The sequence below is a fragment of the Oncorhynchus mykiss genome, chromosome 2 (assembly GCF_057628025.1).
Source record: "Oncorhynchus mykiss isolate SJ-2025 chromosome 2, ASM5762802v1, whole genome shotgun sequence".
Lineage (NCBI taxonomy): Eukaryota > Metazoa > Chordata > Actinopteri > Salmoniformes > Salmonidae > Oncorhynchus > Oncorhynchus mykiss.
Window position 1 is genome coordinate 13320750 of NC_143023.1, and position 17431 is coordinate 13338180.

The 17431-nt window shown below is 42.1% G+C and overlaps 1 protein-coding gene across 4 annotated transcripts in view; it reads left to right on the forward strand.

Moving 5' to 3' along the window:
* Positions 1-3840: 3840 nt before the first annotated feature.
* The window catches only part of LOC110535510 (sodium bicarbonate cotransporter 3), a 68601-nt gene continuing 55010 nt past the window's right edge, over positions 3841-17431 (forward strand). Inside the window, exon 1 of one of the 4 annotated variants that reach the window (XM_090189165.1) lies at positions 3841-4042. In XM_090189165.1, coding sequence (XP_090045291.1) covers positions 3896-4042 — 147 coding nt within the window. In that variant the 5' untranslated portion in view covers positions 3841-3895. Of the gene's footprint in view, positions 4043-8188; positions 9169-17431 lie in introns of those variants that run through there. The other 3 variants (XM_090189169.1, XM_090189158.1, XM_090189167.1) reach the window with 3 other exon arrangements.

Below are 17431 nucleotides of genomic sequence, written 5' to 3' on the forward strand. Positions count from 1 at the left end.
TACGTTTTTAAATGTTTCACGTTTTGTTTCAAATTATTACTGAATCTATTCAGACAGGAGGGGGAGCCATAGGATAGACGCTAAAACATTGATTTGGCTCAACCAAAATCATAAAATCAAATCAAATCAAATTATATTTGTCACACACACTGAATACAACAGTGAAATGCTTACTTATAAGCCCTTAACCAAAAATGCAGTTCTAACAAAAATAAGTCTTAAGTAAGTATTTACTAAATAGTAAAACAAAATTAAATAGAAAGATATCAAATAATTAAAGAGCAACAATAAAAAAACAGTAACGATGCTATATACAGGGGGTACTGGTACAGAGTCAATGTGGAGGCTATATACAGGGGGTACTGGTACAGAGTCAATGTGGAGGCTATATACAGGGGGTACTGGTACAGAGTCAATGTGGAGGCTATATACAGGGGGTACTGGTACAGAGTCAATGTGGAGGCTATATACAGGGGGTACTGGTACAGAGTCAATGTGGATGCTATATACAGGGGGTACTGGTACAGAGTCAATGTGGAGGCTATATACAGGGGGTACTGGTACAGAGTCAATGTGGAGGCTATATACAGGGGGTACTGGTACAGAGTCAATGTGGAGGCTATATACAGGGGGTACCGGTACAGAGACAATGTGGAGGCTATTTACAGGGGGTACTGGTACAGAGTCAATGTGGAGGCTATATACAGGGGGTACTGGTACAGAGTCAATGTGGAGGCTATATACAGGGGGTACTGGTACAGAGTCAATGTGGAGGCTATATACAGGGGGTACTGGTACAGAGTCAATGTGGAGGATATATACAGGGGGTACTGGTACAGAGTCAATGTGGAGGATATATACAGGGGGTACCGGTACAGAGTCAATGTGGAGGCTATATACAGGGGGTACTGGTACAGAGTCAATGTGGAGGCTATATACAGGGGGTACTGGTACAGAGTCAATGTGGAGGCTATATAAAGGGGGTACTGGTACAGAGTCAATGTGGAGGCTATATACAGGGGGTACTGGTACAGAGTCAATGTGGAGGCTATATACAGGGGGTACTGGTACAGAGTCAATGTGCGGGGCCACAGGTTAGTCGAGGTAATTAAGGTAATATGTACATGTAGGTAGAGGTAAAGTGATAATAAATAGAGGGTAGCAGCAGTATAAAAATAGGCGGGTCAATGCAAATAGTCCAGGTAGCCATTTGATTAGCTGTTCAGGAGTCTTATGGCTTGGGGGTAGAAGCTGTTAAGAAGCATTTTGTACCTAGGCTTGGTGCTCTGGTACCGCTTGCCGTGCGGTAGCAGAGAGAACAGTCTATGACTAGGGTGGCTGGACTTTTTGGCAATTCTTAGGGCCCTTCCTCTGACACCACCTGGTATAGAGGTCCTGGAAAGAAGGAAGCTTGGCCTCAGTGATGTACTGGCCGTACGCATTACCCTCTGTAGTGCCTTGCAGTCGGAGGCCGAGCAGTTGCCATACAACCAGTGCTCTCGATGGTGCAGATGTAGAACTTTTTGAGGATCTGAAGACCCATGGAAAATCTTTTCAGTCTCTTAAGGGAATAGGAGTTGTTGTGCCCTCTTCACCACTGTCTTGGTGTGTTTAGACCATTATAGTTTGTTGGTGATGTAGACACCAAGGAACTTGAAGCTCCCAACCAGCTCCACTACAGCCCTGTTGATGAGAATGGGGCGTGCTCGGCCCTCCTTTTCTTGTAGTCCACGATCATCTTCTTTGTCTTGATCACGTTGAGGGAGAGGTTGTTATCCTGGCACCACTCTGCCCAGTCTCTGACCTCCTATAGGCTGTCTCATATAGGCTGTTAACATACATGTTAAACCAGGGATGGTCCTCTGACCCATGGATGGCAGTTTCTCTTCTTTTACTTGTCCAATATCTTTTTTTTTACATGTTCAGAAATTACATTTAAAATGATGGATTTTTCCTAAAATGTTAAATAATTGTTTTAACTAGGGTCAACAGGTGGCTGAAATATACATTTTGATCCAACTAAGGTCACCTTTGATGTTCTGAGAGCTAGCAGGTATTAAGTCACCTCCAACCCCTAGTGAGCGTTTCTAATGCCACAGCATCACTTCCAGTAACAGGCTATAGAAATAACCTGAGACCAAATAAAGGGGATTACAATGTTTAGACTCTGCACATTTGGTCCCTAGAGGGTTGCCCTCCAGCAGTCTTATTAATCACACACACACACACTTGTATTGCCCTCCTGATTGATCATTGGGAATGCATGCGGCAGCGGACATCTACGTCTGAAGTTCCGTATCAGTGGTTAATGTAATGACATTATTTTTCCTTATCTGGTGCAATGGCATGGAACCCTATATCACAATATCTAAACTACTCTGTTAACAATGTCCACGAGAGGAAGATGATGATGAGGACTACGGCGATGATGAGGATGATGACGACAATGATGATGACGATGATGATGGGGATGACGACAATGATGATGACGATGATGACGATGATGGGGATGACGACAATGATGATGACGATGATGGGGATGACGGTGATGATGGTGATGAGGACTACGACAATGATGATGATGACGACAATGATGATGGCGATGATGATGGTGATGAGGATGGTGATGATGATGATGAGGACTACGACAATGATGAGGATGATGACGACAATGATGATGGTGATGAGGATGGTGATGATGAGGACTACGACAATGAGGATGGCGATGATGATGATGATGATGGTGATGAGGATGGTGATGATGATGATCAAAAGTAAACATGCATGTCTTTTCATGGGACTAAAAATGCTCAGATGACTTTTATGTGTAGGCCTATTTTATGCACTTACCTTTTAACTTTCTTAGAACAGCTGTGTTTACTCTGAGGTGACACAGCAATTGATTGTTTATTTGTAAGCCACTATGAGCAGATATTTCATAACAGAGTTTAAAAAATAAATAAATTCAAACTTAAACCTTGGGAACAATAATGATCTTGAAATATTGAGGTAATCTGTCAGAATTATGCTGCCAACACAAACATCAGGGGGCAAACTCCACATGAATATGAATCAGTTAATCTCTAATAAGCTCCTTACAGGCACCACATACATGTAGTTACTGATGACAGATTCCCACCATACGCACCTTGTTAGAGTGGCTTTAGGATGCATACTTACAATAAATTCAACGTCAATCTTGGAAAACCAAATCAAATTAAAGTTTATTTGTCACGTGCGCCGAATACAACAGGTGAAATGCTTACTTACAGGCTCTAACCAACAGTGCAAAAAAGGTATTAGGTGAACAATAGGTAGGTAAAGATATAAAACAACAGTAAAAAAATACAGGCTATATACAGTAGCGAGGCTACATACAGACACCGGTTAGTCAGGCTGATTGAGGTAGTATGTACATGTAGATATGGTTAAAGTGACATTACTTGTAATGTATATAAGAAAACCAATATGAGTTCACTATTTTGCTTACCTTCAGATAAACTCATGGGCCAAAAGGCTTGACAATAAAACCAGAGATAGGCTATATAGCTAAATCAATAGCCTTGGCATGGCTTTGGTAAAATAATGCTTTTGACCAAACAAGAAGACCATTTGTGGTTATTTGCTGGCAGAATTCCATTAATCTGTTGAAAATTCACAGATACAGCATCATACCTTTAGCGCAAAGTAATGGCCAGACAATCAACACAGTATCCTTGCTCTTTCACCAGCCCCTCCGGAATAGGCGTGTCGTACACGCCCATTTGTATTTTCTACTCTTATCATTGGTCAAAGGAAACCGGCTGCTTGGATATGAAAGGAGAACATAAACTGTCAATCAAAATAGGGCGGGTTATGCTCTGTATGTAAAAATCGCTACGTTAGGTTAGTGAAAATGCCAGTCAGTCGAGTTAGTGTCTGTGACACGTCAAAAAAGGTTATTTCGGTATTCGATATTCAAATTCTCCCAGAGGATAGGGGACAGAAATTTGGACAAATGGAAGAAGAGGCCAGTGAACAGATGCGACCCCTCTTGACATCCGTAAGTAACAAGTCGTGGTCACGTTCTTTGTTTTGTTCACCTTTTTTAAAGTTTCTGGAAATTACTTGTTAGCTTGGTGGCTAGCGGTTCATTTGAGGGCGCATTTCTCTAGAGAAAGGAATGGGTACGAAATGGGGGTGGGGGTTCATTTATGCTTTGCTACCAAGGCATATCGAGATGGAAGTGACAATAAACATGTAGTTAGCTAACTTACAATAGGAAACAACTTCATTGCTGTTACTTAATACGTGGTATAAACGTGAGACATAGGCTCATATGTTTTCCTTTGTAATTGTTGTTGGGTACCATGTGTGTGCCAGGAAGTAGCCTGCCTATATGTCGTCGGTCTCTCTAGCGATGATTCAGAGGGTGTTGAAACTGAGAGGAAAACCTTTTATTGTTAAGAGGACATGTGCGCCCGCCCGGTGTGGTCAGAGGGTATCACCTCGTGGACTTCCAATGTCTCATGTCTCCCCCTCTCTACCGTAGCTACAGGACGTTTACTGTAGCTAAAACTTCTAATGGTACATTTCAATGATTAAATCCACAGTTTCATCACTATTGGATCCCTGACCTCAAATTATTTTATTGAAGATACTGAGTTCTCTTGAAAGGCAGTTTACCATTGTGTCACACGGGGTATTTCCCTGTTCTCCTCCTGACATTCGAGTTCAGCAGTGTCATATTCATTAATCGTTTTCTGTTGCAAAAACGTTTTGCTAGTGTGCCCTAACGAATAAGACCCTGACGATTGTGCAGTTGGGAGAGATGGTAGTCCATATCCGGGCCAGAACTTTGTTGAGCTGACTGGATCACATATGCGAGCCTCAAATGGATCATTGTCTGTGCCCTTCTTTTCTGTCCTCTCAATATTAAGGCTCAATATTTCCCAAACTCTGTCATGAGTCTGTCTGTGTGTGGTCATGAAGTTAACCTACCAAATACTATCTAGATTTACAGTTTTCTAACGGGGAACTAGCCTATTCCTTTAAGTCCTCTCCCTCTCGCTCAGCCTGTGTATGTTTATTGCTTGGCTGTATCACAAACTGATGTTGACATTCATAAAGCCTCTCATAGAACAACACATATAACATCTCCTTAACCTGTGTTTGCAACAGACCCTTTGGTGTTTATCCACAAACCCTCCAAAAAATGCCATTAAATTCCCTTATAGGCTTTGTTGAACAAACCAATGGCAGAGTTAGTGCCCACAGAAAGATGCAATTACCATTTTTCTAAGTACAGCCACACATGGGCTTAAGCCCAAAAAAAGAGCCCACCTGGTAACATAACCCCACTTGTACTAAGTAAGCCTAGGCCTAGATTATAGGGTCTGATGCAGAACAGGACCAGACTTGTTATAGACCTACAAATAGTCAAAACTTGAGTAAAAAATACATAAAACAATATGTTTTATTTTCACATACAAGGTGCAATTGCAGTGAATTGTGTTATCAGGGTCAGCCATAGTAGTATGGCACCCCTGGAGCAAATGTAGGTTAAGTGCCTTGCTCAAGGGCACATCCGACAGATTTTTCATCTTGTTGGCTCTGGTATTCGAACTAGCGAGCTTTTCGGTTGTGGGACCAACGCTCCAAATGCTAGGCTAGCTGAGTGGGTGTGGTGGGAAATTATAATTCCATTTCCAACACTTTGCCATGTGAATGACACAGCACCTTTCTTAGAGCATATATTCACCTGGTTTGAATATAGGATGCTATTGGTACAGTAGGCTGTTGTATGGGTGGCAGGTAGCCTAGTGGTTAGAGCGTTGGGCTAGTAACTGAAAGGTTGCTAGATTGAATTCCCAATAAAAATCTGTCGTTCTGCCCCTGAACAAGGCAGTTAACCCACTGTTCCTAGGCCGTCATTGTAAATAAGAATTTGTTCAACCTTTTACGGCTGCTGTCCCTGTACAGGGATCAACATCAGCGGACATCAGCGGAAATTTCAGAGTGACAACTAATAGTACTCGATACAACTCAAACTTTCATTAAAACACACATGCAATTAAAGTTACACTCGTTGTGAATCTAGCCAACATGTCAGATTTTTAAAATGCTTTTCGGCGAAAGCATGAGAAGCTATTATCTGATAGCATGCAACCTCCGAAATACCCAAAGGGGACGTAAACAAAATAATTAGCATAGCCAGCGCTGACTTTCCTAGTTAAATTAAACAAATTGCAGACATAGATAGTAAAACAATGCTGTAGAGTACAGGTAGTTGGTGAATACGTATAGAAATCCACTGTGTTCTGCCTTCATGGTGATGCTTTCTGATAATGTTTGTGGGATGCTTCCTTGCTGTGTAGACTCTGGAGCGTCAAATCTTTCTTATTGCGTGTGGACCCTGACCTCTAAACAAAACACAATAACATGACAGCGTGTAGGGCATGTTATGTAGTATCACTGTGATGGTCTTTAAAGTTTGAAGTGCTCAATGCTGTCACGTGTAAGACAAGGTTCCATTACAGACACTGTCTGGACTAGACATTGAATTATCAGACTAACTCTGTGAGATTTGAAGTAATCTCCATCTCTTGACATTGTTCATATGCTGACTAGTTACTAGCTAATTACCAGGCACAAGGCTGCTTTATTGTAGTGGGCATAATCTGTGAATGCTAATCCTATACTACAAAATTGACCCTTTACACCTCTGTTTTGGGTCAAATGTGTTGACGTAAATGGTTGGGTAAGTGGGCACATGTCTAGCCCTTTCTAAAGGGAGCTTTGACACCAGGAAGCATCATTGTGTCTGTCTGGAGACTCAGCAGCTCTGGTGCTGGCAGGGCTGAGCAGACAAAGGCATGGGTAAAGCCGGCTGACTGTCACAGGCACACACTGGGAACGTCAGAACTCACTCCCACACACTGGGGACTGGTGGACACAGTCATGAGCTCAGCAGGTTGAGGCCTACTGCAGTCTGGTACCCTGGGACTGGGACCTCCCCTTGCAGCTTGTGGCTGCTAACAGGACAATAGCAAGGACCTCCCCCCTCCTGGTTCAGCTACACTCCTGACTGCACTGGAGCTGCTCTATTCGTCACCATGAGAGAGAGAGAACAGCGAGCCAGAAGCCTACCATTTGTGCATAAACTGTCATAACATAGGCTACACGCTCAGTCACAGACAAGTCATATTAGGGGTCAAGTCCTCTGTACTGAAAATGTATGCCATGAACCATTTGATAAGCATTTGTGTTCTTAGTCCACACGTCCATGTCAAGGAGCTAGCGAAATGTGAATGAGTTCTTAGTCCTGTCTGGAAATGGAATGATCATGACATCACCTGTTTACCATTTGAACACTGTTTTCCAAGCCTTCCAAGTTCCAACCCCTTCTGTGAGGACAGCCAGGGGTTCTTGAACTTTGATTTCTTGTCCAGTCTTTTTTTTCTGCCTGAGAGCTTTCAGGAAGGACACTAGAGCAGGGCTCTCCAACCTTGTTCCTGGAGAGCTACCCTCCTGTAGGTTTTTGCTCCAACCTTGTTCCTGGAGGGCTACCCTCCTGTAGGTTTTTACTCCAACCTTGTTCCTTGAGAGCTACTCTCCTGTAGGTTTTTGCTCCAACCCTGGAGGGCTACCCTCCTGTAGGTTTTTGCTCCAACCCCAGTTGTAACTAACCTGATTCCTCTTATCAACCAGCTAATTATTAGAATCTCAGGTGCGCTAGATTAGGGTTGGAGAGCCCTGCTTTAGAGAACCTAACTGGGACAAATCAAAACCAAACGTTAGTCTACTAAAAGGTAATTTGTGTAAAAAAATAAATAAATAAAAAGCTTTTTCAGAAAAGTGAATGCACAGAATGATTTCTACAATTACATCTATCTTATCAGATGTAAATTGGCTCTAATGGAATTTCTCTGACTCACAGACATGCCTCATTCAGGATGTCGCTATGATCGGAGGCCCCTTGACCTGTTATTACACTGTAGTAGAGGGCTGAAGGGGACATGTTTGTCTTTTCAAGGTCTATTGAGTTACGCCTGGCGTATTAAGGTTAGGCTATGTTTCCCACGGTGGAGGCTGATCTCCATCTGTCTCATTTGGTTTTTCATCTGACTGTTTTCACTTCCCTGTTGAGTACAGTGAGTCATGCAAATGAGTCTTACTGACTTCCCTCTCTCGCAGACGGCATACAAACACTTAGAACAGAGTGGGAGATAGGTAGCAATTGTATGGTTTTCTGTACGACTCATCAGTAAGTTACCGAACCTGCTAGAAGATGATCAACAGTATTTCTATTTTAATCCCTTTTTTTGATGCGTTGGCAGTGTTTAGACAGGCAGCTAATTCTGACCTTTTTTCCCACTAATTGGTCTTTTGGCTAATCAGATCAGCTCTGAAAAGGTCTGTGATCGGTCAAAAGACCAATTCGTTAATAAAATATCAGAATTGGGCTGCCTGTGTGAACGCAGCCATATTCACCCATGGTGATATTTTTTGCTCCTTTCAAAACACCAAAAAGAGCTGTTTCTGACTTTTTTTCTGCATCGTGTTGAACATCTCCCTCACGTACTGTGTGTCTGCCAGTCGGTATGACCGTCCCTGCTATCAGGAACTGAATAATTAAGCTATTGAGACTGGACCCTGAGGAACTCCATCCCCCTCCCCTCACTCTCGCGCTTTCTCTCCCTTTGACTTCCAAAGCCCCCCTCTTTTCATCTACCTCTTTTTTTTAATGGCCAACCCCCACCTTTATCTCTGCCTCTTTCTGGTGTGCCAGACCGACAGCGATTGGTTGACGGGGGACATTAGTAAATCATAGAGCCTGCCTGGATTGGTTGCTGAGCGAGCAGCCGGTTAATAGTGTGCATCGGTCTGTCCCCTTTTTTCCGTGCACCTCACTCTTTCTCCACTTCTTCTTCTTCGCACTTGTGGGATGGTCTTTGGGAGATACATGCCTATCTGGAGATGCATAGATTCTGAAACGCACTGTGGAAGCTTAACCTAGGATACCCCTCCAGTAAGAACAGAAGTTACCCTGCCTGCGGTGATTCTTCCCAGTTATGGAGAAGTGGGAAGGAGAGCATGTGCTGCAGACGGTAAGTCTGTTTACATCTGTGAGGAGAGATGAAGAGCAATCGGGGGAGACAGGAAGTAAGAGGAGAAGATAAACAAGAGGTGGGTGGCAGTAGTGTGAAATGGAAAATAGTTTCTATTCAGCGTTTTGGTAGGTTATGCTACAGTCTGTTTCACAGCTGTTAAAATGTTTCACTACCTTTTTAAAATGTCACATTTTATACTCTGTGTGTGTGCCCTCACAAGGATAGTAAAACCAGGACATTTTGTCAGTCCCTATGAGGGAAAATGCTAATTTAGGGTTAGGCATAGTGTTAAAGGTTAGTTAGGCATAGATTTAGGACAAAAATGATTTTAGATGGGAATCAATTCTTTGGTCCCCACAAGGATAGCAATACCAAACTGTGTGTGGCATCAATGTATTACTTTATAGGTCTAGATTGCAATCTACAAGTAGCCAGGAGTTTAGTGGGTTCATGTTGTGTTTGTATCCATTTCTTTTCAGCTGGTTATCCTAAAATGGAACAGGGGATTGAGTGAGAACAAGAGAAGCAGTTTGAGGAACTTGGTTGGTTTACTGACTAGCGTGATACACCACTTGTTTCACTGTGAATGGTTCAATGTGAGAGTTTGAGGAAATTACAGTAGAGATGACAGGTTGTGTGTTTGTGCTCGCCATTTGTTCATATTCTGATATCTCAGATGGCTTGGTGGTGATGGTGTTTTTCTTTGTATGCCTGTATATCATTATCCTGATCAAAACTAGGTTAAGTGGCGGGTTCACAGAACGTTCAGAAAACGTTCAGATTAGGCATCAGGAGACTGTCATCAGAAAATGGAAGGGATAAGGACACCTAGTCAGTTGCACAACTGAATGCATTCAACCGAAATGTGTCTTCAGCATTTATCAGAGAGGTGAGGGGGGGCTGCCTTAATCAACGCCCATGTCATCAGCGCCCGGGGAGCAGTTGTTGGTTAATTGCCTTGCTCACGGGCAAAACAGCAGATTTTTTTCCCAGTTTGCTGGCTCGGGGATTCAAACCAGCAACCTTTCGGTTACTGGCCCAACGCTCTTAACCATCAGCGTAGCAGTAGAGTAGAACGACTTTCCTGTTTTCTTCTGCTGTTATTTTCATCAGAGGGGTTTAGACCTACAGTTTTGTGTATAGGCCTCTTCAGTGTAATTGCGAAATGGGTGTGTGTAGGCCAATGAGTCGTGTATCACCCAGGCCTACCCAGAGCGGATTAAGTGTCAGCAATAGCAGCACTGGTGGGTTGTAGCCTGGAGACAGAGCTAAAGAAAGCCCCATGGGTTGTCCTCCTGACTACTTGACTGAAACAGAATAGAGGGATGTTACAGGGGCCAGTATCTCATTCATAGGATGTTACATACACTCATAATCTCTCATTCGTAGGGCGCTACATACACTCATAATCTCTCATTCGTAGGGCGTTACATACAGCACGAGGGACTTTACATAACATACGGGAACCAATGGGCACTAAAGTGACATTCATAGCAGCACATCAAATTTGGTGTCAAGTGGAAGCTGAGTAATTTATTAAGGTATATATTAATTGTTTGACCATTTTCCGTCCTGAAAATGTGGAATAGGCAAAGGATCTGATTTCTGGTGAAACAGATGGAAAATGGGTCTTAGAAAACATCTACCAGGAAGTCTTAAAAATATATTAAAATACTGTGTTTGTGTTGCATTCAAAAACTATTCAGACCCCTTGACTTTTTCCACATTTTGTTACGTTACAGCCTTATTCTAAAATGGATTAAATATATATATATTTGTATCATCAATTTACACACAATACTCCATAATGACAAAGCAAAAACAGGTTTTTTGAAGTTCTTGCAAATGTATTCAGACCCTTTGCTATGAGACTCGAAATTGAGCTCATGTGCATCCTGTTTCCATTGATTATTTTGTTATTTAACCTTTATTTAACTAGGCATCATCCTTGATGTTTCTACAACTTGATTGGAGTCCACCTGTGGTAAATTCAATTGATTGGACATGATTTGGAAAGGCGCGCACACACCTGGTATGTTTGCATACACACACACACACAGACAGAAGTATGTGGACACAACCCTTCAAATAAGTTGATTTGGCTATTTCAGCCACACCTATTGCTGACGGGTGTATAAAATTGAGCACACAGCCATTAATTTCTCCATAGACAAACATTGGCAGTAGAATGGCCTTATTGAAGACCTCACTGACTTTCAACATGGAACCGTCATAAGATGCCACCTTTCCAACAAGTCAGTTTGTTAAATTTTTGCCTTGCTAGAGCTGCCCTGGTCAACTGTAAGTGCTGTTATTGTGAAGTGGAAACGCCAAAGGAGCAACAATGTTTCAGCCGTGAAGTGGTAGGCCACACAAGCTCACAGAACGGGACCGCCGAGTGCTTAAGCACGTAGCGCATAAAAATAATCTGTCCTCTGTTGCAACACTCACTACCGAGTTCCAAACTGCCTCTGGAAGCAACGTCAGCACAAGAATGGTTCCTCAGGAGCTTCATGAAATTGGTTTCCATGGCCAAGCGCGAGCTAGCATGATCCCATTGTAGCATGTATTTGCATATTTCCGTTAGGGAGCGCCTCCTCTGAAGCGCGTGCACAGACTCAATTCGACCATGCACTCCAATACGATGCCATTTTTTATTACTTTGGCAAAGCGACAAGTCTATACAACTTAGTGCATTTTGTAACAGATTTGGGTTTTGGCAACAAAAGATGGTATTGTGATCGGATGTTTCATCAATGAGAATCTGCATACTGGCAGCCCAGTTTCACCTAGTTCCATCCTCTCCCACTACCTGCAACTGGACTTCCTCTCACTATCATTTGATGAGAAATGTTCTTAACGGATGCTTCAGCCTTATAGCCCCTGTGACATGTCTGTGTTTCCCCTTCTGTCTGTGCTGATGGTGTGTGTGGTTGCAGTCATGTCTTTACACGCAGGGGAGAGCGCATACATTTGCACATCCATATAATGTGAGTGAATTTGCTCGTCCCATATAATGTGGTAACGATGAGTCTCCTGGGCTAGACTTTTCAGTGTATTTTTACATTCCAGTTAAACATTTACCTGCTCTGCTGCAGTCTACCATTGAAGACTAGATGCGTAAATGTCATGTTATTTGTATTTGAACAATATGATTGGCTGTTCATTTCAAGCTCCAGCGAGTCACAACTTCTCGAGCAGTCGGCGTCTTGACTAGTACATGAGTACATTTCTCTACACTCACAATAACATCTGCAAGCCATGTGTATGAACCAATAACATTTGAGTTGATGCCTTCACACAGCACATGCGTGCTCTCCAGAGCAAAAGAAGTGCCCATCAATCTACTTGCTGAGTTTATTTATTTTAAGGAAAGTGATTTACAAAAGTAAACCTTCAATAGTGAACATACTAGCGATACACTTGCCACTGTTGAGTCTGCAAAAAGGAAGTTACAAAAAGACACCTAGCATTCGTCTTGGCTAGCCTACTGTCGACCTGTGGCGACATCTTCTGGAACATCTGTATTAAAGGGGTAGTGTCCTATTTTCAAATCTTCTCAATTACACTTCAGAAACAAATGCATGCAATTACTTCAATGCAATTATAAAGAATAGAGTAATGACTAAATTATACTACACAGCTTTTTAATACAAGTCTTAATAATCCCCGAAAGCCCAGTAATAGCTGAAATATAGAGAGAACATGCCAACCTATAGGCCCTGCATGACCTCAATGTATTGGACTACACCATGTCCAGGACAGTATATATTCTGTTCGGGACAGTAGATTTTTGACCAACAGGGAAAAAGTAAATGGCTGTTTACGGTGCTTTGATTGACGAACAGCAAGCTTGACTAGTTTATAAAAGGTGACGAATTAACTGATTAAAGTTGATCTTGTGTATATCCCTGCCATTTATAAATCCTATAACATAGTTCTATATCTATGGTATTGCATCGGGACAAGTCAACTAAACATCTTGTTTTTATTATCGATATGAAGTCCATTAGGACTTGCCAGGCAGTGACGTTTAAAGTGAGTGACTTGTCAGTATCCTAACAAATTGCATTGTTAAGAGCTCTGCTCATTTGTCTCCCTAATTTGCATACTGGTATGCTTTTTTGAGATGTATGTTCAGATAAATGATGAAACATTAGATGGTGTATCCTCCTCACTGCAGGAACAATAGATAGGCTAGTGGAGAAATGGCCTCACTCTAGTCCAAATTATAATAAAATAAAATAGATTCAATTGTTTTAAAAGTGAATGATACCTAAATGGTATTTTCTAAGATATTCATTATAGGTCTATTAATTTGTGTCAACAATGGAGTTGTCGACTGCTGCTTTCCGCTGCCCATGTTTAACACCTGTTTCATTCTCCAATCATACCTGTATTGGAGATAGCTGGGAATTTTCTAAAAACCTGTTTTCGCTGTGTGTGTGTGTATGTATGTATGTATGTATGTATGTATATATACATACATACATACATCAATCAATCTTTGGAAAGTCGAGGGGTTTGAATACTTTCCGAATGCACAGTATATCCACCAATCCCCCCCACATGTCAATTGCTCATGCTGACTAACCTTCACACAAAACACCCACCCCCAACAGACACCCATTAGTCACCCACACCAACCCCTCCTTACTAATAACTCTGCTTTTCTCCAATTTAGACTTAACAATCAACTAATCCTCCATAATACAGAGAACTACAGTAGAAGATGTAGCCTACTTCTAACACACCAACTATGACAACAAAACACAGACCATGTTTATGCCTAGCTCCAGTATATTTATTTTCCCATCATGGAGTCATGGAAAGATTTAGCAAAGGTGACTTACACTAGTTCCTTGTGCTGAGCTTGATGTTGATTCTGTTGTTGATGGGATTGGACTATGTAAATAGAACACACAGTGCATTTGGAAAATATTCAGACCCCTTCACTTTAGCCAGATTTTGTTACATTACAGCCCATCTAAGATGGTTTAAATCTTTAAAAAGATTCCTCAATCTATACACAATGCCCAATAACCAAGTGAAAACAGGTTTTTAGAAATGTTTTCAAATGTATTAAAAATATGAAGGATACCTTATTTACATAAGTATTTAGACCCTTTGCTATGTGACTCAAAATTGAGCTCGGGTGCATCCTGTTTCCATTGATCATCCTTGAGATGTTTCTACAACTTCATTGGAGTCCACCTGTGGTAAATTCAATTGGATGGACATGATTTGGAACGGCGCACACACACGTCTATATAAGGTCCCACAGATGACAGCGCATGTCAGAGCATAAACTAAGCAATGGGGTTGACGGAATTGTCCGTAGACCTCAGAGTCAGGATTGTATCGAGGCATAGATCTGAGGAAGGGTACCAAAACATTTCTGCAGCATTGAAGGTCCCCAAGAACACAGTGGCCTCCATCATTCTTAAATGGAAGAAGTTTGGAACCACCAAGACTCTTCCTAGAGCTGGCCGTTCAGCCAAACTGAGCAATCTGGGGAGAAGGGCCTTGGTCGGGGAGGTGACCACGAACCCGATGGTCACTCTGAAGGAGCTCTAGAGTTCCTCTGTGGGGATCAGAGAACCTTCCAGAAGGACAACCATCTCTGCAGCACTCCACCAATCAGGACTTTATGGTAGAGTGGCCAGACGGAAGCCACTCTTCAGTAAAAGGCACATAAAAGCCTGCCTAGAATTTGCCAAAAGTCACTTAAAGGACTCTGACCATGCGAAACAAGATGCTCTGGTCTGATGAAATCAAGATGTGACGCTTGGCATTCAGGCCAAAGAGTTCAATCTGGAGGAAACCAGGCACCCTTCATCACCTGCAGTGAAGCGTAGTGGCAGCATCATGCTGTGGGGCAGTTTTTCAAATCAAACAGACACCTACTAGTCAGGCTTATTGAGGTAGTATGTACATGTAGGTATTGTTAAAGTTACTATGCATATATGATGGACAGAGTAGCAAAAGCGTAAAAAGAGGGGTTGGTGGGTGGTGGGACACAATGCAGATAGCCCGGTTAGCCAATGTGCGGGAGCACTGGTTGGTTGGGCCAATTAGGTAGTATGTACATGAATGTATAGTTAGTGACTGCATATAAGATAAACAGAGAGTAGCAGCAGCGTAAAAGAGGGGCTGGGGGGGTGGCACACAATGCAAATAGTCCGGGTAACGGCAGGGACTTCAGCGGCAGGGACTGGGAAACTAGTTAGGATCTGGGAAACTAGTTAGGATCGAGGGAAACTTACCTTGCAAAAGATTACCTTGGAAAAGTTCCATTGTTGGATAGCCAGCTAGCTAACATAGCTCCCGTCTTTGTTTGTTTGAGCCGGCTGTTTGAGTAGGCTAAACTAGCTAGCTGCATTCGCTAGCTAACAAAATGAAAATACAACAAAATACAGCTAGCTTACACTCTCTTGCTTCTCCTTCATTTTTGAAGACATTCATTTGTTCAAATGTCAAACTACTGTCTTAATCTCTACTTGAGTCAACTGCTCACCTCCATTTTATGCACTGCTATGCTTGCTAGCTGTAGGCTATGCTTTCAGTTCTAAATTCTTTCTCTGATCCTTAGATTGGGTGAACAACATGTCAGTTCATGCTGCTAGCGCTCTGATGGGTTGGAGGACGTCTTCCGGAAGTTGTCATAATTACTGTGCAAGAACCATGAGCCTCCTAGGTGTTGTATTGAAATCAATGTACCTAGAGGAGGATGGAAGCTAGCTGTCCTCTGGCTACACCATGGTACTACCCCAGAGTGCTGTTGAGGCTACTGTAGCCCTTCATTCACCTCATTTTGTGACGTGAATACATTTAGTATAGTTTTATCTAAAAAGGATAACTTAATGTTTCACTTTTTATTCGATCTTGACCCAAAACGTATAGCAGGTGAATAGCACGCTATTGTCATGCTTAAGTTCAAGGTCAGAATACTCATAGAAAAAAGTGCATTAAATAGGGAATTGCATTCCATTTAATGCGCACTTCAGGTCGGAATCTGGCCCTAACGGAATGACTGCAATTTAATAGGCTACAATGGAAATTCATAGTAGTCACAAACCAACTGTCCTCCCTTCCACTGGCATACTGTTATGTTAAGCTCATAACTGTTTTTTTTCTGTCACTTGGTGGTCAAAGCACAAGTGTGAAAAATAGTCTGGACAACCTAACTTCCTCTCGTTAATGCCACCTCTCCCAGCTCTTATTGACACCTACCTATAAGCCTCCCCCTTTTCATTCAATGTAACCAGCCGTCTCACCCACTGCGGACCGATGTCAATGGACGTTGAAAAGTCCAAAAGTAAAAAAGTAAATTTGGTCAGTCTGAATCAATCATATCTGTTTTACATGTTTATACAGTAGTGTACAATTTACTGTACTGAACTACACGGTGTACAAAACATTATGAACACCTGCTCTTTCCATGAGACTGACCAGGTGAATCCAGGTGAAAGCTATGATCCCTTATTGATGTCACTTATTAAATCTACGTCAATCAGTGTAGAAGAAGGGGAGGAGACGGGTTTAAATCATTTTGTTAAGCCTTGAGACAATTGAGACGTGGCTTGTGTATGTGTGCCATTGAGAGGGTGGATGGCCAAGACAAAATATTTAAGTGCCTTTGAATGGGGTATGGTAGTAGGTGACAGGCGCACCGGTTTGTGTCAAGAACTGCAAGGTTGCTGGGTATTTCACGCTCAACAGTTTCATGTTTGTATTAACAATGGTCCACCACCCAAAGGACATCCAGCCAATTTGACACAACTGTGGGAAGCTTTGGAGTCAACATCCCTGTGGAACGCTTTGGACACCTCGTAGTGTCCATTCCCCAACAAACTGTTCTGAGGGCAAAAAGGGTGTGCAACTCAATATTATGAAGGTGTTCTTAATGTTTTGTACACTAAGGTGTGTGTATACTGTACTGAACTGTGCTATAGTGTGATGGCCAAACTTAGCCGTCTATGATTTGGGCCGGACCAACCAAATTTGGTCTTGTTTGGGGGCAGAGTTTATTAGAATAATAGCCAGTGTGTACAGTAATACCTAAACATGCTAAGGAGGATACTACATGTTTCTACCTTTTGGGTACCTATTAAGGATACATCACCATGAAGAGAATGGCAATTTATAATTATACATTTCTGTATAGTATAAATCAGGGACTTGTTGCCGGGTGTTATTCCACTTCACTTACTGTAGTTAAAACTCAATGTATCATCATGTCTGCAGAAAGAATGGGCTGTCAGCTATCTTTGAATATTAATTCTGAGGGGATATTTAACGTGAGTTTCTGGAAAACGTGGTAAAAATAAAGATTTTAC